Source organism: Lepisma saccharinum, chromosome 13, assembly GCF_977018435.1.
Source record: "Lepisma saccharinum chromosome 13, izLepSacc3.1, whole genome shotgun sequence".
Taxonomy (NCBI): Eukaryota; Metazoa; Arthropoda; class Insecta; order Zygentoma; family Lepismatidae; genus Lepisma; species Lepisma saccharinum.
In genome coordinates, this window is record NC_139241.1 from 76720792 (window position 1) to 76743563 (window position 22772).

The 22772-nt window shown below is 37.4% G+C and overlaps 1 protein-coding gene across 1 annotated transcript in view; it reads left to right on the forward strand.

Annotated features, from left to right (window-relative positions):
* Positions 1 to 8366: 8366 nt before the first annotated feature.
* The window catches only part of LOC145997438 (coiled-coil domain-containing protein 6-like), a 42603-nt gene continuing 28197 nt past the window's right edge, over positions 8367 to 22772 (forward strand). Inside the window, exons 1-3 of the mRNA XM_083134477.1 lie at positions 8367 to 8593; positions 12961 to 13110; positions 18167 to 18399. Of these exons, the coding sequence (XP_082990603.1) occupies positions 8378 to 8593; positions 12961 to 13110; positions 18167 to 18399 (599 nt within the window). The 5' untranslated portion in view covers positions 8367 to 8377. The remainder of the gene's footprint in view (positions 8594 to 12960; positions 13111 to 18166; positions 18400 to 22772) is intronic.

Genomic DNA, 22772 nt, shown 5'->3' on the forward strand with positions numbered 1-22772 from the left:
ACATCAGGTTTATTGCAACCAATAAATTAAATTTCAATGTTTGTGCGTTTATATGTACATTAAAAAAAATACTTAATTTCAAATGAGAATTTATGCATATTTCATTTTAACTTTCTAACTTCAAGGAAGAAAATATTATGTGTAGCAAAAATGCATCTCTAGTATTCTGAAAGTTATATTTTGTTCTTCACAATAAGCATATTCCAATAACGTAGAGAATAGTAAAAATAATTTACTAACATCAATTAAATTTTTTTACGGTAACAGCTATTTAGGCCTAGGACTCCATACTATTCTGAGTATAGTTACCATAAAAATGCGCGTTCAATTGATGTAAATGTAGTCGGCACTTTCCTTTGCAATTTAATTCGGTGAGAGTTCTTCTTTTTTTTTGCATTAAAAACGTCGATTACTAAAAAAAAGTTGCACAGTCTGAATGGCCCTTAGCCGCACATGCGCAAATCATATAAACCTTGAAAGATATGTAACTCCTGCAGACTAGTTTCTAAAGAAAAGTCGCTCGTCACTATTCCGTGAACTTTAGCGCCCACTGGAATTTAAAATCCGCCAGGTTTAGCGACTTCACACTAAAGTTTGCAACTATGTAGTGCAGCCCGTCTCGAGTCCCCCTAGGCATGCCTTGTATATGCTGCACTCTGGTGCCGAATGCAAGAAGTATTGCCGCTTGAAAATCCGGGCTCCCAGCACCATATGTTCGCACAGACCAGTGAACACTTCAGCGGTATAGTGGCCAACAGCCCGTTAGCTGCCAGTTCACAACACACAACACAGCAATTGTGTTCATCGCAACCGTGCAACACAGGAGTCAGTGTTACCAACTATCTAAAAAAGTTATCAGACGTGAAAGACGTCAACTCCGAGTAAATTGTGTGTGTATATTCGAACATCAAAAAAGTATTTTTTTCAATTAAATATATGTGTGTGTGTGCATTTAATATGTACGTAATTTAAAACATATACATGAGTGTTCACGTGCTCATGCGAACATTATCACGCGACGCGCCTGAGCGTTCCATTTAGAAAGAGGTGGTCCATTGAGTTTTATACATAAACATCGCCCACGAAACATTCTGTATCAGTAGTTTTTTTCTAAGTTTTATTTACAATTATGTTCATTGCACTGAACCCAAGTTCACACTCAGCTGTGCTGAATGGTATTGACTGACCTGCATTTGTTAAGGGAGGCAGGGTGTTCGGAACTTTCTTTCTCCCTTCGTCTAAGTATTCCCGGAAACCATTTACTATTGTCCTTGCATTAGGAGGACGAAATTGTGAACACATTCTCTTTACACTCTCTTAGATCTATTTTATTATATCAGTTAATATGTTTTCGATACATATATATAGGCTAATAGGGACTGTATCTACTTGATATTTACAGGTCGATAATGTTAATAGACGATTAATATGTACCAACAGCTTTGGGTCTACCTGCAGAACTGATTAAGGGAGCCCTTTATAAATCATGCTTCATAATGATTTCCTCTAGTTTCCAGTATGCAAGATTTTTACGCACAAAGTAATCTAACGAGAATCCAACAACACCATTTTGTTGTTTTATGCAAGAAAAATCGAATTAATTAAATTAAAATACATTTTTTGTACTTGCTAAAACATTAAAACATGGGTCCCTTTGTGTACCACCGACTCTTTTTCCTTCAAAAGGGAGACTCTTGCCTCACTACGGACAATGTTTGCCTCCTGGTTACGTAAACCATTTTGCAAAATATTGTGTGAATTATATTATAGTTGAAATATATGTTTTGAGACCTGACAAACAAATAGGAATCCCTCGATTGATCAATGACTTCTTGGATTATAGTGCCATCATTAATATTTCATATTAAGTTTGATAGAAAGAAATTGTTTTAATAGGGCACAAATAATTTTGCTGGGTCGCCATGGCATTCTCTTTAACATTTGTTTCCCATATAGATCGTTTGGCTCCCACCGCCCCACAGCTATGGCTCTGAACGTGGACCATAAGAATAGCAGAAAATGCGAGCGAAGCGAGCAAGAAAATTTTACGAAATCTCAGTAGCGAAGCGTAGTCTTACGAAGGAGGCAAGCAATGTTTCAGTACAACAAAACATGTAGTACAACGACATGCCGAGGGGAAAGATTCAAGGTTTATAGCCTCATTTACCCAGTCGCTGGATTTGTCAAAATATCGTAATAAAGTGACTGTACTAAAAATAAACCATATGATTCTCAAACGTCACATTTACTTTTTAAAAAAAATCCAGGTAACGTTATTCATATGATATTAAACGTTTTGCATATGCGAACTTTCCGCATACGACTAAAGGGAGACGGAATTTCTTACTTACTTATTAGTACCTTTATTTGTTCATTATTATTTAATATGGTCAAACGGTGACCAAACCGATTTAGATTAAAAAAAAATGGGAATCATTTGTTTATTTTACGCTGCATGATGTAATTTAGTATTTTTGGGCACCCTAAAAACCGCATTGGAGTAACTTAAACACTAAATAAAAAGTTAAACACAAACAATAAAAAATTCATTTCAAAGCAAAGAAACACATGCATAGACGATGTACTCACCACAATAAATTTCAAACTCTTGGTCCATTGGATGCCACCCTTAGTGACGATATTCATACTCCATTCTTCTTTTCTTCTCTAGAAAATGTTTAAGCACACAATCGTAAAATTTAGTTTCATCCATTTTGAGTTCCTTTAATAGTTCCTTCTCAATGGACAAATGAGCAAGGGCTGACAACCTTGCGGTGTTGGTCGACCCCCTTCCACGATTTTCATTTTAACACTTATCTCTCTCGAGCTAAACGAAGCAATTTTCAATTGCTCAATAATACACCCGCACTTCACATCAACCGTTCCTAAATACGCGTTCATTCCGATAAATTCACAGCACAAAACACGAAGCAACAAACACTCACACTATCCCACGCGCTTTCCACAACTGCAAATGCAAGCATCCACACAAGATCACTTTGAAAATCTCTGAAACAACAGAAAGTGATACCAACCTATTTCCTTAATTTTATCCGTCACAAAGGAAAGATATATCAGTTTGGAGATAAAAATTACGCGGAGGAATCAGAATCATTTCAGCAGAACGAGTATGTTCATTAATATTTAAGTAATAAAGTGTCATTCAATGGCGTGCCCGGGGCGAAGGGGGGGTGGATGGTAGACATAACCCCCTTTTGGCCCAGTATATCTAAGAAAAAACGTCAAAGGAAGGAAAAGATGACAAAATGGGGACCGTAAAAAGACCCTGGGAACACCACTTGCGTCATAATAATAGAACTTAAAACATATTCGGGCCTCCCCGATGGCGCAGTGGTAGTGTCGTCGCCTTGTAATTCAAGGGGTTCCGGGTTCGATACCCGGTGGAGGCACAAGTGTTTCAGATCCCATTTTAAACTGTAGGTCCAGTCCCGATTAGCCTTACTGTGCATAAAGTGGACTTAAAACAACAAATCAATCAATCAATCATTAAAACATATTCTTGTGCTCATAATATGCAGAATGTATACGATTTACTTCTATGCCATGTACAAATATCAGTAGATAGTTCTTTCTCAGATAGCTTTATTTTCACCCCAAGTTTTATTCAAAAGCAGTCAATTTATTGATTGTAAAATTTGTGAAAGAGCTCACTTGAATTACTGCGTAAATAATTTGGCAGTTGCAAACACTGGTAGCGGTCAACACTTCTGGCGTAATTTGAGCTGGACCGACCAGGAAGCAGGGTGCAGGACCAAGGTCCGTCCAATCTTCCCTCCCTCCCTGAGAAAACTCTTCACGGGGGTGCAGAAATTCCACTGCCCCAACTCCCAATGTCAACTATTTTTACGCGTCTTACATTTCGCGAAATCTAAAATAATTTGTAATATAATATGATATATATGGAATTTAGAACAGTGATAATAACTTCTTTTAGTTATTTTATGACTAACAATTATTATTATATTTGCGATCTTGTTTACGTGTTCATGAAGACAAATATTCGTTACTAGTTTTTGCTGGCAACGTACCCATAGATGAATCCTTCTGCTTTCGGTTGAACTCGGCTATTTTCGGGAATCACGCAAGCTCGGAAAGCACAGCTTTTTGTAGAAGCTTTGTGGACGGGTTCCACCAGAATTTCACGCTTCGCCATGTGACTCCTTCGGAGGCCTTATTTTCCCGCAGAACGGCTGCAAGCATTGAGGCTGGTGCTTGCTACAGAGCTGCTGGGGGAGTTTGCGGCCGCATTTTTTCGCGAAATCGAGTGCGATGGAAACTAAATACGGTTAGAACATTAAGTACATTAAATGATATTCGAATTATGCAAGCAGTGCTTGCATTGCTTGTACTATATCTTCGCCTCTGCGAAATCTATTTTTATTTGTATAACATTTGAAATCGAGGGTGGGCAATTGCCCCTCTGTGCCCCTTGCAAGTGCCCTTGGCCGTCTGGAAGAAAAATGCAAGGAACACACAATTGTCCTGCTATTCTTAGATTCTCCTAGTCTTGCTTTTTACTTCAATATTTGCTTCCCCTAGAATGGACTTCCGTCCAAGGTCGCAGGGGGGGGCAATGCCCCCTGCGGTTGCGGCACTGTTTATGAGTGTCTCTTCATCAATTTCACGTAATCACTCATTGTTGCGATTAGCTAGAAGTTGCAGAAAAGCAACGCTAAGTAACAAAAATCAAATATCCACTCCCTCTCTCTACCACAGGAATCACTATTACCAAAAGGTAGACTTGGGAAACAAAAATTTAAGCGGTGTCAAGTTCATAGCAACACATCCAAGGAAAACATCCGAACACATTAGGCACCTTTAATACAAGACTACTCAAAATGTCACAACTGTTCTAGATACTGAAAATTGCGAAATCATTTCCCGAAGTCTTAATCTGGAAGGGAATTTCCCCCGCCCCCCCCCAATCTTGATACGACATTATATGGAGTCCCATACAGCCTAATAAATCACAAAATCAATAAGTATCTTTGTTATGTTGCAAGGGTAACACATGATATAATTGTAAAGATTAGTGAGAATTTCAGGTAGGCATGTGTTGTGCATTTTTCACAGGGGGCAAAGCAGGTTCTCAGGGGGGCAGTCGCCCCGTGCCTCCCTCTAGCTACGGGTCTGATTCTCATCTTAGCCATTAATTATTGTCAAAAGTCCACGAACTCGTGTACCGGGTTTTCGCAAAACACGGAATCTCTAGAAGTGAAAAGTTGTATTTACCGTTATTAATAATAATATGTATCTTTGTACTACCTCCCTGACATAAGGTCAAAATATCCAGTTTCCAATTTTCTATTCGGTTAAAAAATATATATATATATATATTCACTATTACTTCCACATAAGTATAGCGGTAAGTTTTTAGAAATAGTTATTATTTTTCTGAATTAGCAAGTTCTAAAAATATTGTAGTTTCGGTAATGTAATTGGATTTACCAAAATTGGAGGGGGAGCCGCCCCCTTATTCCCTCAGCAGAACCTCATTAGAGAACGGTGTTGCTTTATTTGATTGTGTGCGTCGTATTGAATATTTCATTTATTTTGCTGTAAGCTTGTTTTGATACTTCATTAGATTTTTTAAAAAAATTGGAACTGTTCCGAAATCACGACAGTATTTCACTGCAACTTGGCCGACCACGTGCCCGATAACCAACTTTCCCACATAGTTCGTTATTTCTTTCGACAGGTGGCGGAAATGCACCGTGGTCGTAAGCAGCAACTGGAATTGGAACTATAGATATCTAACTTATATATCTAAATTCTTACATTCGTTAATATAATAATGCATACAAATTTTATGTAATATTATAGTTAATAATATATTTTTAATTGTAGTTTTTCCTTCTGTATGATTTTAATCTCCGTAGTGCGTAACTACTCTCCCTTCAAACCACAATCTCTCAAATGGAAGTAGTGATGGGTTCAAGCCGTTCATTTGTGCGAGTCGACTCATGAGCGCTCGCTCACTGAGAAGAGTCGTTCAAATGAGTCGTTCAAAAGAGTCGCCAAGCTTATTTTTCTCGAAACACATGACTGAAGAGGGGGAACGGGGTAGGAGGTGTTGAAGCAGATGATTGTATTTAAGTAAACGAACACAACGTACGTCCTTCAAGATTAATAAATTGTATTGCATTTTTGTGTATATGTGTGTGCGTGTAGCCGACTAGATGGCCAAGATTCTGAAGTAATCGACATTTGATCTTGCCACAGAAGTTCCCGGGTTCTAGTCCCGGTCTGGTCAAGGATATTCTTTACGAGTGTCCCTTCATCTGTATCATCACCCATCATCCTCATCGTCGCGATTACTTAAAATTTGAAGAAAAGCGGCATAAAATAAGAAAAATACAAATACGATTCTGTATGTGTATGGATATACATATATGTGTAAACAGTAAACACACACACACAGAAACAAAATTTATTGCACATACTTGTTTTCATTACTCTGCCTCATGAGTGAGATTTTCTATATTTGTATCTTGTTTCAGTTTACATTTCATGCTGCGGATAATGCAAATTATGCAGTACGATAGCATACACAGAAATGCTATATAATTATATCAACCTTTTATTAGTAATAACGTGCATTTACATATTCTTCCTTTTTTTCATTCGATCACTGGTTTTAATTTCGCAACAAATGTGAGAAAGCGAGTCAACAAAATGCACTCCAGATCTGCGCTGCGACACATCATCGCTCGTTCACGACTCTTGAAACAGCACGAAGAGTCACAGCACAGTCCCACGACTCTTTCCCCATCATTCGTTCACGACTCTCGAGACGGCACGAAGAGTCATTAAGCACCTTAACGACTCGCTCGCCTTAGCGACTCTTCTGCTCACTCATCGTTCACGACTCTCGAGACGGCACGAAGAGTCGTGGAGCACCTTAACGACTCGCTCGGCTTAGCGACTCTTCTGCTCACTCATCGTTCGCTCGCGAGTCGCGAGCTCTCTTACACAAGGCGCGGCGGCGGCAGTCTCGCCAGCAGACTGGATCTACAGTTTAAAGTAGGATCCACCCGCTCGCTCTCCGCGGATGGCTAACAGCTGTGTTTAAGAAATATATATCGCTCTTGAACATTATCCATGTCCATCCTATATCCATAGCTTTTTGTTGTTCTACAGTCATTCAATATAAGTTTCTGCCAATATTATAATGTATGATCGAATTTCTATAAAGCGGGCCAAATTATACGTATGTATTTTTTTTTTTAATGTTGCTTTCTACTAGTAAAACACCTTAACACGTAGGCTCACCGCAGATGGCCAACAGCTGTTTATATCACTCGTGAACATGACCCATGTCCATCTTACGTAGTTGTTCCTAATTCTGCAGTCATTCAATAAAAGCTTTTTTGCAGTATCATGTACGATGAGATTTATGATTAAACTTCTATATTTATTCTTTAATGCTGTTTTCATTAGTAAAATATTTACACGTTAATGTTAATGAAATATTTCACGTCATATGAAAACGATTTTGTCAGACAATGTTTAAAGTCCACTTTTATGCTCCAATAGGCTAATCGGGTCTCCCCGATGGCGTAGTGATAACGTCGCCGGTAATCAAGGGGTACCGTGTTCAATACAAAGTGGAGGTTCGGATCCTCCTTTAAACTGTAGGTCCAGTCCCGACTATCCTATCTGCACATAAAGGCTAATCGGAATATTGTAATCAAGAGGTCTGTGCCTAACACCTTCTCAAAATTTTTACAAGACTCCCCTAATATTTTTTACTAACATTTAATTTCTTGTAATTTTAGCGCTAATGGTCTGGCCGAACTTGAAACTACAGGACAAATTTGTTGGCTGTTCTTCGCTGCCCGTCATGGGCTGAGGTTGCGCGCTCTCTCTCTGCAAACAACACTCGCGAGTCGCGAGCTCGCGAGTCGACTCTTTCCTTCGTTCAAAGAGTCGCTAAGGTGTGCCACGACTCTTTGAACGAAGGAAAGAGTCGACTCGCGAGCATGCTCCTTCCCCTCTCATCGTACACGGCACGTTTCAGCCAGCTTTACGGGAAAAGGAACAGATAGGACCCCCCCCTCCCTCTCCTCTCCAGTCCCCATTTGCTGCCCGCAGAATCGACTTGCTTTCTTTCAAAAATTCCGGCCGCCAGGCGAGTATACACTTGCGCATGCGCCTTCCTCGCAAAATTCGTGGAAAGGAGAGGGAATAATGGAATAATAGTTGCTTGGCGGGCGGAGGAGTCGTGGCACACATACGACTCTTTGAACGTGTCGTTCAATTCTGGTGAACGAGTCGTTCACCGCTCACAAGAGAGAGTCGTTACTTTTGAACGACTCGTTCACGAACGACCCATCACTAAATGGAAGGTGCAAACATGGCGGACAGTGCAAGTGAGAGTGACTCAAGTTCTATTGATGGAGGCCCTATAATGATGCCTCCATCTCCTGTAACTCGGGAGCAGCTGCAAAAACGAATTGAATCCTTACAGCAACAAAATAGAGTGTTAAAAGTTGAATTAGAGACTTACAAATTACGTGTTAAAGCCCTCCAAGAAGAGAATCGAAATCTGCGTCAGGCGTCTGTGATAATTGTGAGTTCTTATTAAATAAACAATTATTGTTTTATTTTTTAAATCAAATTTACACAGTTTGAAGTCTTTATTAAACCTTCTACCATAAGTACACATCACGATGTGTTCAAATCTCCTATGATAATAATAGTTTTTGGTTCGAATTACGGCTGTTGCTGAACCGCATGGTGCACATTTTCCTTTCATATAATGTTCGTAATAATAAATAAAGTTGCAGGCATTTGGAACTGTGAATTTTTGTAAAAAATAAAGAATACGTAGCATCAGGTGTTGTTTACTCGAATATAAGCAAGTCGTGTAAAAATCATGTTCATCATTTTGGGGGAAAAAAATGGCAGCTATCGTATGTTTTTGATGGGATATCACTGTTTATCGTAAAGTTCAGACTATCAAATCGACGTAGAATTTTACCAAACCATCAGTCTGATGTGTCTCATTATGTCTAGAAAATCTATAATAGTCAGTACCGGTATTACTTCATACGTCAAGAAAATGTAGTAATAAATGCAAACGTTCGAAACCACTTTTGTTTGTAGATAGTAACATTTATGGATGACCCAATTTCAAATTAAAATAATGTATGTCTAGTGTAAGAAGAGATAAATGTGTAACAACAGTAAGATCATCACTAGTCTACCAAATATTTTCGTTATTACTACTTTGATCTAGTCAAACACCTATAACTCATTTATTTCGTCCTTTTTAACATTGTTGCTTACTTATTCTGCATTACGGAACATTCTATAAGGCAGGGCATGAAATTTGAAGCAAGTCGCCAGACTAGAATTTTTTGTTGCCACTATTTTATGTTGGTAAATAATAAAAATGTGAGCAATTATTAAAAAGAACATACCTTAGGAATTAATGTTTGTGTAGCGCTGTCGTTCTGCACTGAAGTACCGCTTATCAATTGCAGCTGCTGGGTCAAACTCTGACAGGGGGGGCCCATTTACGGAAACTCTGAGCAAATCATCCAGTGTCTCAGTCTTCAGAGAGTTCCTTAAGTAGTCTTGAGTCTGTTGTGACAGCTGAAACCTCTCTCACATAAAGCTGTGCTCACCGGTAGAACAGCACAAAATGTCAAAATCTGGAGCAAATTGGGGAATCTTGCTGAACACTCCTCACTGTGAATCTTCTCCAGTGTCTGATTCAAAGTCCGAGAAGGAAACAAAAGTTTGTATTCTGTCCACTCTGCTAACAGAACATCCATTTTCTTATTATAAAGGCTCGGGTTCAAGTACATGTAGAGCTTCTTTATTTCTTCTATCCCAAACTGAAGAATATGTTCTTTGGGAGGCCAACCGAAGGTGTCGAAAACATGCAGTGATGCAATCACATCTGTTGATATAGATTGCAATCTTTCTGTGATGTACACCTTCACATTGTTAATTAAGTTTCCTCTAACAGTCTGAAACTCTTGCAAGATGCGAGATTTGTTGCCTTGTCATACAACAACCACTCAAAATGGTTTAACCGCTCTTTATTAAATTTCCTTTTGAGCGGAAATGACACTGAATCGCTATCACATTTTCTTTTACCGCTTCTAGCACAGCTGGGAGATGAGGTAAGCTGAACACTGCTACTAGCAGATCTTGATACATCACCCGTAATGAAAATGGATTGTATGTTTGTTTGCTTCTTCTCCATAGCAGTAATTGAACTAAATAAAACTAATTCTCTGGAACCACTTCACTCACAGGCAACTAACTACCACCGAACCAAAAAAATTAGGTAAACCGAACAAACGTTACTACCATGTCAACCAACGCTCACGAGTGCATTTATCGCATTCTTTTGTCAACAAAGACTGGACACTGAAGCGCATGAGAGCAGTCCACAATGGTGAAAATGGGTTTTTTCCACGCACAAGCAAGGAGCCATGGTTGGGCCACAGTCTGCTCCACTCTGCCCTTCCCCACCTCAAATCTGCATGGTGAACACATACTTTCTGCAAAGTCGTAATTTTGAAACAACATGGAGGAGGAAAAGCAAAGCAGGGAAAATGGGTTGGTTTGGGTTTCATGTGCATCCAAAGTGGTAGCGTCCCAACAGTTGTGGAACTGTTGTACCGATTAGATGGTGTCGGCATTGAGTAGACATGGTTTTTTCAATCGGCTCGCTTTCCAAAACCATGTACAAACGTTGGGTTGAGATCTTCGGGCATGTTTGACACACATTTGAAACAACGAAATTTTATTCGCCAGCCCCTAACTTTTGGTCGCCAATGGCAACCTTGCGACTGGAAGTTTCATGTCCTGCTATAAGGTATAATTATGAATTAAAAATTTCAATTTTTCATATTACGAGTAATTATTGTTGTTCCTTTTTTTTTCGCTTCCGTTTCACACAATGTCGTGCTTGTGTTATGTCAATTTGGAGTGGGTGTGCAGTGTTTTCAACCCTCTAAACAAAAAAAAAAAAAATACCTACTTCCGTGTTATTAATTTTCTATTTTTTCCCTAGTTTGAAATTATGCTAATATCTGAAATTTGGGGTCGTATAACCATTGACTGATGGTCCCACGAACCATTCACGGTAAGGTTAGATTAGGCAAGCATAGGTAAAATTTGAGGTTATTCACGGTTAGGTTAGGCAAGCCTAGCTAAAATTTGGGGTACGTCATCATCTTGAAAAAACACAGGGTGGTTGGAAACACTGACAAGGGGTTATGTCATCAAACGCACGGAACATCCAGTTCTCATAGAGGATGTACATGGAAGCAACGGCAATTGTGCTATTTTTATACATATAAACATGAATTATCGCTAAAAAATATGAAACTATGACAGAAAATACATTCGGGAACTTCAACAATGCTACAAAAAGTGATTTGCGTAAATAGTTTCTTCTGTAAAAATGAAGAAATCCGTTTTGACTAGTTCAAAGTGTTAACCGTTTTATTTCCTCATAGGGGTGATGTTTCAGTTTTCGGCCCAAGTTCCTTTTGTTTTATTGCGATTTCAGGATGCTACGAATGCAATTTGACATGGTTCGATTTCGATGTACGTATGTTAACACATACTGCGGAATTTTAGTGGTTACTTAAGGTTTTGTTCAATTAATGCTTTCGTGGTTAGGTTTGGTTCCCTTGGCATTAAAGTAAAGTCCCTAAATGCATTCTACTAGGGTTCCGATTTACTTCTGCATTCATTCCTACGCTTCTACGATATTTACTGTCACTTGTCGGTGGAGAATATCTTGTCCATGAGAAGTGCGTAAGGTAATTTTCAAGTTGTTTTTTTCGAGTGCAAACAGTGCTCATTACTTTAAGAAAGGTTCAAATTTCGTGAGACAATGATTTCTAAAATTCTACGATAATTAGACTTTGTGCTAGGAGAAATCATAAAACAATCGGAACCGTTACTCTAATCTGTCTTTCTAAGTGGGTAACCCTTGTTACGTAATGTTTCTCAGCCTACCTAACCTAGTGGGTATGGATAAACATTGGAGATTGACTGTTGTAAGGCCAGCATTACATATTGTATCTTGTTTGTGTTGCAACTTTACTTTTTCATTCTGTAGGGGAATTGTTTATTTTTAATTTGGATAATGTTTAGGTTTTTGTCAAGTGGGGAAAAAATAATCTATTCCCCACACCAATCTGAGATGGTGTGGTTAGGAGAGTGTGCTACAATTCAAGGGTTCTGGGTTTTAATCCCAGCCTGGGGAAGTTCTTTGTGAGTGTTCCTTCATCAATTTCATTGTATCATCACTTATTCTCATGTTCACGATTAGCCATAGGTGTCGGGACAAGCGAAGTAAATTCATTCAATCAATCAACACAGCAAAATTGATTTTGGTACCCCTTGACCCTCTGTACCCCCTCGAGAAAGTGAACATTTTTGCATGGTTTATGTAGATTTTGTTGTTTATGAACATTTTCGGTTGTTTTTAACTTGCGGAAATGTGATGTTGTGAAGTAAAGTATGTCTGTTAACTTAGCATGTTACCTTACCATGAGGCAGAAGTCCGAAAAGCTTCGCACAAGTGAATATTAACACCCAACATGACATTTCACAACAGAAGCTATAATTTTACATGCTTAGGTTTTGGACTAATAGTTATTTTTGACGTGTTCTTTGCTATTTTAGTGTGCATACAAACTGTTTTTACTTCTAAAAAGTGGTGTAAGCACTGAAATGGCAGGTTTTTGCAATACTTTAAATATACATAAAATATCTCCGCTATTTGTGTTTCCCACACACTAGAACAAATTTTATATTACCTAAAACATCAAAATCTGTCGGTTAAAAAAATTGAATTTAATTCTCGAGGGTGTACAGTTGGTCAACAGCTCTTTGATTTCTTTTTTTGTGTTATTTTTCAATAGTTTTTTTTAAGTAATTGTGTATCTTCGTTTTCCACAGCAAGCAAAGGCTGAACAAGAAGAGGAGTTCATAAGTAATACGTTGTTGAAGAAGATCCAAGCCTTGAAGAAGGAAAAGGAAACCCTCGCCCACCATTATGAACAGGAAGAAGAATGCTTAACGAATGATCTTTCCAGAAAACTAAACCAGGTAGGGTGACATTTTGTGCTTCCTTTAGTGTATGCTTTGTTGTGATAGTTTCCAGTTCCCAAGTTCCTTTTGTTTTATTGTGATATCATCATGCCACTTAAGAAGATGATGTTAGTTTAGGCAGGCCAGGTTTTATTCTCTAAAATAAAGTCCCTAAATTAATTCTACTAAGGTTCCTGATTTACTGCTACATTAATTCCCACTAGTCTATGATACTTACAGTTGCTTGTCATCGGAAAATATATTGTTCATGAGAAGCGTGAATTCTTGCGTAAAGTAATTTTGGAGTTGTTGTTTTCAACATAAATAACTTTTTTTTTTTCCAAAATTCCAAACAGTGCTCATTACTTTAATTTTTGATTTCCAAAATTCGACGATAAATAGTCTTCCTGCTAGGAGACAGAAAAAGATTATAAAACAATGGGAACCATTACCCAAAAGAACACTCCTTGAAAACGTGATCCTCATTTCCTAATATCGACAAAGGAAATACAGGAAATATGTAAAATTTTGGAAAATTGTAGTTTTTGGGTAAATTTGAAAAATTGGATGTCTCCTGCCGGACCCCTAAAAGTCCTTTTGGCCCGAGTTCATTTTGTTTTATTGCAGTTTTCATCATGCTACTTATGTTACCTTGACACTGGTTTTTCACTTCCATATATTCCTATATAATTCCGTACTTCCCCACAGCCATTCGTTTACTATCATCTTGGTTACGAACTGCCCCTCCTATCTAGGTCACATGCATGAGGTACGAAGGGGTTTCCGGTATCGGTTCATTTATTCTTGTCATTTACCATGCGTTGTTCGGATCTGTACTTTCTTCCTGTCACCAAAATGTTACAAGATTTTGAAGATGTATGGAACCGATACAGGCTGCATGAAACTTTTTCTAACAAGGAGACAACTTTTCAGTGATGTGTTGACGTTAGTTTTCTGCACACATTTCATGCTGCTCCACACCATAAGAAACTTTCTTCAATCAATTTTTTTTTTTCACATTTCTTACGTACTTTGATATATGCTTTTGTAGTTAGGTTAGGCTGACAGGTTTGGTTCCCTTAGCCTTTCCTTAAGAATCAGATTATTTTAGTAATGCATCAAGTTTGCAAAATGGGGATTTTTGCGGAAGGTCGTTCAAAGATCTTATTTTACCCATACTTTGGACTTTTTCGAAATTAAAGCTGTAATAATTACTTTCAGTAAGGTTCTAAATTACTTTCACATTCGTTCCCACTATTTTTCGATACTTACTGTCACTTTTATAAGCAGAAAATGACATCTCCCATCGGGAGCGCACATGCTTGCGTAAGGTATTTTTAACCCTAAAACACTATCGTGTTCTTATATTACAGTGTAACTAGCACTGCGTAAATTGTACGTACATGAAGGAATCTATTTTTAACACAACCTCTACATCATGAAAACCAAATGACGATTCTTTGTGAGCATTATTTTGTTTATTTTCCTTATATTGGAATTTTATTCTTTTTTTAAAATGTATAAACATGGTTTTATTTAACATAGAATATATTAAGAATAAAGGTGAAAAGTTCGAACAATGAAAAACAGACAATAATAATATTCATAACGCTGTAAATAATGAATGAATGTAATTTTTTAAAGTCTTACAAGAAAATAGTGCATGCTTCTAAACTTTTGTTTTTAAAATCTAACTATCCAAATCGAATTTACGAATTTCAAAATTAAGTGAATTTTTTTCTCGTTTTACTAGAGCTACGTAAAATTGACATACAGTGCACAACATAACAAACAAACTAAACACGTTCAATGCTTGCACCCTCCTTACCAGTGCTGCCTCGCATCTGATAGATTGCCCAAGGCACTACTAGGTAGAGGGGTGAGAGGGTGCGAGGAGGGATTTGAGTGCAAAGACTTTTTCAATTTCCAAATATTGCTTATTACCTTACGGAAGGTTCAAATTTTGTGTGACAACCACTGCTAACATTCTACGATAATTTTCTTTCTCCTAGGATTTTTTGAAAATATAAAACAATCTGAATAAATATATTATTTTGTGATTCAAGTATGTCATACCCTCATTTGTATACTAATGGACAAAAAAGAGGTACCCGCCTCCCTCCGTACCTCCTCGAGAAAGAAATATTTTGCATGGTTTAAAATAATTGTGTTGTTTTTGAATGTTTTCCATTGTTTTTTGCTCGTGGAGATGTGTTATTGTGAATATATAGTGCAGTACGTTTGTTACCTTACCATGAAGCAGGACAGCCTCAAGGCTTCGTGGAAGTGAATATATCACCCAACATGACATTCCACTACAACAGCTTTAATTTTATGTCGTTAGGTTTTGAGTTGTTAGCAATTTCCAACGAGTTCTTTTGTTGTTTTAGTGTGCATACGAGGCCGTAAGATGAGATGCCAAAAAAGATGAGTTTTAATAACTTTGATTTACAAATACCTTAGTCTCCTTCAAAGTATTGTCCATTTGACGTGATGCACTTAACCAAGCGGCGTTCCCATTGCTTGAAACATTTTTGGAAGTCCTCAACTGGGATATTGTTCAAGGCCTGAAGAGCATGTTCCTGAATTTCAGCCACATCGGCAAAGCATTTGCCTTTGAGCTCGTTGTTCATGCATGGACGTTTTCGCTGCACATTTTCATGCAATCGCCTCACCACACCCATGTAGAAATCCTGATTAACAGTTTGACCTTTGACGACGACCTTCGTAACCAGCATTTCACACTTTTTCAATGTTTTCGTCATTTCTTGCTGTGGCAGGTCGTCCACGTCACAGTTGGTCTTCCACTAACATTTCCCCCTTTTTGAAACGTGCAAACCACTCGTACACTTGCATTTTACCTAGGGTGTCTTCTTTAAATGCTGCTTTAAGCATCACTACAGTCTCAGCTGCACTTTTCCGTAATAGGAAACAATATTTCACACTCTCTCTCTGTTCCTTCTGATTCCGCCATAGCAAGATTCGCAGCAAACGTTTGTCAGCACAAAGAACGTGCAGCACAGCACAGCTCCATTTCTACACAGGGCAACGGCGCTCATCACACTGATGCGTCATAGTATCTCCTCACTACATCTTGCAGTGGAAGTCGGAAGTACGTCTTTTTTTCCCGGTAGATATGCTTTCAGGTTTCTTGTGGGTACGCCCTCGTACAGGCATTTTTTACTAATATTTTTTTTTTTTTTCGGCAACCATACTTTGTGATCAAATATCTCCGTTATTTGGGTTTGCTTCATGCTGGATCCAATTTTATATTTTGTAAAACATGATGATGGATACAGTCAGCTAACACCCCCCTCCCCAAATAAGTGAATTGTTGTGTGCAGTTTTGAAGAAATTGACACGTTAATTGCTGCCATGTGGTGGTGGTATTGGTTGTCCATCTGTAGCAGAATGCACACTGTGGTCTCAGATTGTGGATGCTCCAGTTCCTATTGGTTCAACAGGAAGGCATCACTCAATATCAAAGGAAGATACTGATGCAGTTGAACAAATTTTTTGATTAAGTTGCTAATTTCAGTTCTAAACAGAGTGCACAAAAGTGGTATGTATGCTTTGGAACCTGTAATAAGTTTTGGAACTTGCACATATATTTTGGAAGCTTTAATATGTTTTAAGAGCTGTGTCTGTTACTTATCTTTATGAAGAATTAAAATGCCATGTCAGATAAGACTAGATTTTGATTTAATGAGACTAATATGTGAGAATGTGGTAATGGAAACTGCTTTAATGTATGTCAAAATTTTCAGTTGTTTATAAAACCTGTTAAACTCAAAAGTGGAAGTTCTCCTTTTCAGAGAATGTAGTACTATATGGTACTGATCAACAGTAAAAAAAAATCAAAATTTTTGGGATTGGCATTTTTGAAAAGAATGTTATTTTTTCAAAGAAAATTTCAGAAGGCTACAGCAAGAGAACTTGAACACATATTTCCAAACGGAGGTTATCATTTTAATCAGAAACTTATTCTCTTTCAAATACAAGAAACAGCAACAAAATATCTTGAACCGTTCCAGAGATAGGGCATTTTAATATTTTGCCGAAAATCGCATGTGAGAAATGGTGCCCAAGGTGCCATCTTTGGCAACCTGTATCTCGGGCCAGGAATTTTTATGGACAAAACAAAAAAATATGGGTTTCTTACTTTGTCCTGAATTTTAACATATGTTTAATTCAATAACATCTGAGACTATGAAGGTAACCACCCTGCCTGAATTGGTATAGACTATGCCAAAATGAGTTAATCGGGAAATTATTAATGAACTAACTCTCTAGCCTTCTTAAACCCGAAGGTTTATGGCTGCAGCAACACAAGCCTTCCATCTGTTCATATCCTGTGCAAAATCAATCCAATCTTCTCCATTCTTCCCGATTTCCCTCTTGCCTTTGGCCTTCCTACAGGTCTCTTACCATCAGATTTTCCAACAAGAATACTGTTGTAAACTCTTCCTTCCTCCCATTCCTGCCACGTGGCCTGTCCAGCTAAGTCTTGAAGATTTAATTATTAGTCTGGAAATTATTATTGTTTTTAATTGCATTAAAGTTGAAATATTTGTGAATGTATATAATTTGCATATTTCCTGTAGTCTATATGCTCCATAGACAAATGAATTCCAACTACATTTTTAAAGCTTCCCACGTAACACATTTAGGCTATGTCATCATACCCAGGTTGTTCATTAGTTAGCAGACACCATAAAGTACGTCATAATTCTATGAAATCAGTTCATTAGGAATATTTTAAACCAATTATGTGTCTAGAACCTTACATTTTATATGTAAAATGTCACACACGTAGTGCTGGAATGCCCCACAAAGTACGGACGTGAAAAAAATTATCTTGTGTGTCCAAAGATTCTGTGGTGATTGTGTGATGAAAGGTTATAAATAGGTCTGAACCAATGTATTTGTATCGACCAATACCAGTGGTATTGGTTAGAATTTCTTTACTGATCTGCTAAATAGTTTTCTGGGATTTTGAGGCGCAATACAGTAACCTAAGCATGAGCATAAAGTGGACGTGAAATAAACTTGTAACTTGTGTTTTATGTTTCAGCTGCGTCAAGAGAAGTGTAGGCTGGAGCAGACGCTAGAGCAAGAACAGGAATGCCTTGTGAATAAGTTGATGCGGAAGATAGAGAAGCTGGAAGCGGAGACCTCTGCCAAACAGAGCAACTTGGAGCAGCTGCGTCGAGAGAAGGTAGAACTGGAGAACACGCTCGAACAGGAGCAGGAGGCGCTCGTCAACAAGCTGTGGAAGCGGATGGACAAGCTGGAGGCAGAGAAGAGGTGGGTTTTCAAAATTTGTCTTCACGTCAATGTATGTTTCGTGCTCCTAAGATTGGTTTGCGACTTCGAAATTACAGGTCAGGGTCGCAATGCATACATAGAAATTAATTCTGACAAGGAGAGGGATTTGTGAATTAATGTTCCTATAATTTTCTAATCATGTTACAAACATTTGCATATTAAATTATCAACATGTTATTTTCTACAAAAGGTAAAAGGGGAAAGAAGAAAAAAGCAGGATGCTTTCGGAAGAAGCCACATTGACAGGAATGAATACCCTCGTACTGCATTGTATGTACAGTATTGCCTAACATTTTACTGTACTGTATAGTGTATTTAGGCCTTTGCCCTTAAATACACCATAATTAATATGTTTTGTTGCTATAAACTGAGTTTTAATGCACTTTCAACTGTTCTTTTAGGTTATTTCAGTTAATCCGGACTTTCGTTAAACCAGTCAACTTATTCCCCCAGTAGTCTGGATTAACGAGGTTTTACTGTAATGCTTTATTATATTTTTTTTTTTGTGCAGGATCCAGAGTAGTAATTATCATGAAGGAACCGAAAACTAAATATTTCTCGACAATTCGCACAGCAAACAATATGAATTTTCAGGATAAATATATGCTTGAGTAAATAGAAAAGAGAAGAAGCCTAATGGGGCATGCATGGAAATTTTCGAAACTTTTGAAGCACTTTTTCTCCAAAATGGCTTGCTAGTGTACTCTAGTACCTTGACATACCAATACCTATAGGGAGGGATACCCTAACACTACACGTAATCCCGTCCGAAACTAAATTTCAAAAGTCTTCTCCTTGCGAGTCAAGAAATGCACTGGATTTGTGCATTAATACATTTTGTCCTTTTTTTCCCCTTCCAGTATTTTTTTTTTAATCCAGAATTCCCCATTTCTGTGAATGGAGACTAATTCACACTGTTTTATTAAGATCAACATATTTATAATATAAACTAGAACCTTCATTTTGAAATAGGATCTAGGTATAATAATTTTCATGTTAAATTTCAGTACCTGATAATTGAAAGTACATGAAGTTCGTTTACAATGAAATGAAATGATTTTAAATAAACTTGATTAATTAAAAGAATTATTAAATAAAAACCATTTGGCTGTGCAGGAGCCCAAACATCTTGAAGTAATACATGCAGTTTGCGTTTCAAAATTAAGTGCAACAATACATGTTTATATTGAAGATATACAAGAAAAGTGCAGAATTTTGCATTAAATTGCAAGCTATTTATGGAAATGTCTGATTGATAACAGTACTGCTAATTTTACCGATAAAACTAATATGTCTCTACCAGTGAATACCAGTCTGGACAAAAATCATGATTTTTATTTTAAAAAAATAATGTTTGATGATATTTTGATTTAAATCAGATTTTTTGATTTTACAGCTTAATGATGATGATCATAATTAATGAAAATTTTCAGTTTAACGTATTAGTATTTTGCATATTTTTCTGCACAAAATGTTTGTTATTTTTATGTATAAAAACTGTAGAATTTTAAATGAAGATAAAGTGAAGTATATTCACAGTCTACATATTAATTTCATTGCGTATGAGCTTCACTCCATCAGTACATATACAGTGCCTTTCACAGTTGAGTCTTCCGTATAGCAGCAGCTATTACACCAGGCAGCGAGAGCGCATCTGCCAACAAATTGGATGCTACATAAATATAAATTGAACAGCTAGCTATGTAATGAAATAAGCTCGTACAATTACACAAAGAGTTAGAATTAAAATGAGTACGTACCTTGTTACAAGAGGTGTTGAAATTATGTCCTCCTTCTTCCACACATTTACGGTATTTTTAAGGAAATTTTCCCTATCACGTATCAGTTCTTCTTTAAAATTGCTCTCCTGATATTTTCTTTCAATACTTCTAATGCATGGCTTCAGGTTTAAAAGCTTGGTAGCTCACCGTGCAGACGTCATGCAAATGTCTGTTTCTTGTGCAAAGCGCCGGAGGTATTTTTGAAAACTGTGTAGCAATCGTGCTCCAATGTCATCTATTCTCCCCAGTAAGCAAGCACACGCCGTGTCACCCTTCGTTTCTTATCAAGAACAGACCCTGTTTCCCTAAATTTGCTCATAAGATCTTGAACATTGTCTCTGTGTGGAAGAGGAACATCTGGGAATTCTGCTGTCGAATGCCTTCTGACCTCCCTACAAGAATTCATAATGACGTAAGAGTTGTATGTACATTAAAGTGCGTTATTTTAAATTGTACGTGGCATTATTAGGAAAAAGCACCAGTAATACGTAAACTAAAACAAAACAATCTAAAACACTTGTTAACATATTAACAGTTTACAAACACATGCAAACTGGATGCCAACTATCTGGATACTAAAGCACAGACGCATCCAGTGTCAAAGTCAGCGTAAAGCTATGGGTCTAAATGCCGGCAGACGTCCTCCCACCGCCGCTTCATGGAAGACTCGACAGTGATTGTATTTTGTTTTCTTTCTTTTCCATTCTTACAGCCTAATAAACACCACTAAATGATTACAACATTAATATACTTTCACCAGGATGATGATTCTGATTTCTACAAATTCCTTATGTACATTATTCTATAAATTATTTCTTTAAAGCGATTTAAATCATGTGATTTTATTTTTTTAAATTCACCTGATTTAAATCAATCCAGCTTGGTGGATAAAAATAATGACTTTTATTAAAAATAACATTTTTGTTGATTTTTTAATGTAAATAATTTTTTTTAAAATAAACTTAAAATTGCATGTTTTTTTTTTTGGCACCATACATATAACAGTTGGGCTGAAAAGTTCGTAGGCTGACTCATAGATGGCGTTACTAGAATTAAATCCATGTGATTTTTACTTAGTACTAACCTTCAAAAGATACATGTATAAATTTCACAGCTGCCGGATAATTAGTTCGTGAGATATAGCATTGTGAGTGAAGCAGCTTTTGTTATTGTGAAAAAATGGATAAAAAAGAATTTCGTGTGTTAATAAAGCATTGCTTTTTGGCGAAAAAAAATACTGTTGAAGCCAAGGCTTGGCTTGATAAACATTATTCGGACTCTGCACCAGGAAAATCAACCGTTGAGAAGTGGTTTGCTAAATTTAAACGAGGCGAAATGAGCATCGAAGACGATGCACGCAGTGGATGCCCCAAAGAGGCTGTTACCGACGAAAACATCAAAAAAGTCCACAAAATAATTTTAAATGATCGTAAAATGAAGTTGATCGAGATAGCTGAGACTTTAAAAATATCAAAGGAACGTGTTGGACATATTGTGCATGAATATTTGAACATGCAAAAGCTGTGTGCAAAATGGGTGCCGTGCTTGCTCACAATCGATCAAAAGCAACAACGTTTTGATGATTCGGAGCAATGTTTAGCGATATTCAACTGTAATAAACACGAATTTTTCCATCTATATATTACAATGGATGAAACATGCCTCCATAACTACACTTCAGAGTCCAATCGACAGTCGGCTGAGTGGACTGCACGTGATGAACCGAATCCAAAGCGTGGAATGACGCAACAGTCGGCTGGCAAGGTTATGGCATCAGTATTCTGGGATGCGCATGGTATTATATTCATCGATTACCTCAAAAAGGGCCAGACCATCAACAGCGATTATTACATAGCGTTGTTGGAGCGTTTAAAGGATGAAATCACGAAAAAACAGCCCCATTTGAAGAAGAAAAAAGTGCTGTTTCATCAAGACAATGCACTGTGTCACAAATCAATGAAAACGATGGCAAAATTATATGAATTAGACTACGAATTGCTTCCCCATCCACCATATTCTCCAGATCTGGCCCCCAGTGACTTTTTCCTGTTAGCAGACCTTAAAAGAATGCTCGCTGGAAAGAAATTTATCACTGATGAAGAGGTAATCGCCGAAACTGAGGCCTATTTTGAGGCTAAAGAGAAATCGTACTATAAAAATGGCATCGAAAAATTGTATGACCGCTATAATTGTTGTATCGCCCTCGAAGGCAACTATATTGAATAATAAAATCGAATTTTGTCAAAAAAATATTTTTTACTATGTAAGCCTACGAACTTTTCAGCCCAACTGTTAGATGTTTTTTATAGAAAGCTTTTTCTAGTAAACAGCCCTGTTTGAATAAACCAATTAAAAAATATACGTAAATATACATTTTTCTCTTTCTGATAGTTTACCTATTGTGGATTTGATTTGATTTGGTTTATTTTACTTCGCTTTTTGTGCCGCTTTTGGCTAATTTGTGAAGATGGGGATGAGTGATGAGACACTCACAAACATCCATGCCCAGGCCAGATTCAAACCCGGGACCCCTGGCATTGTAGCACAATGTGCTAACCACTCAAGGACCTA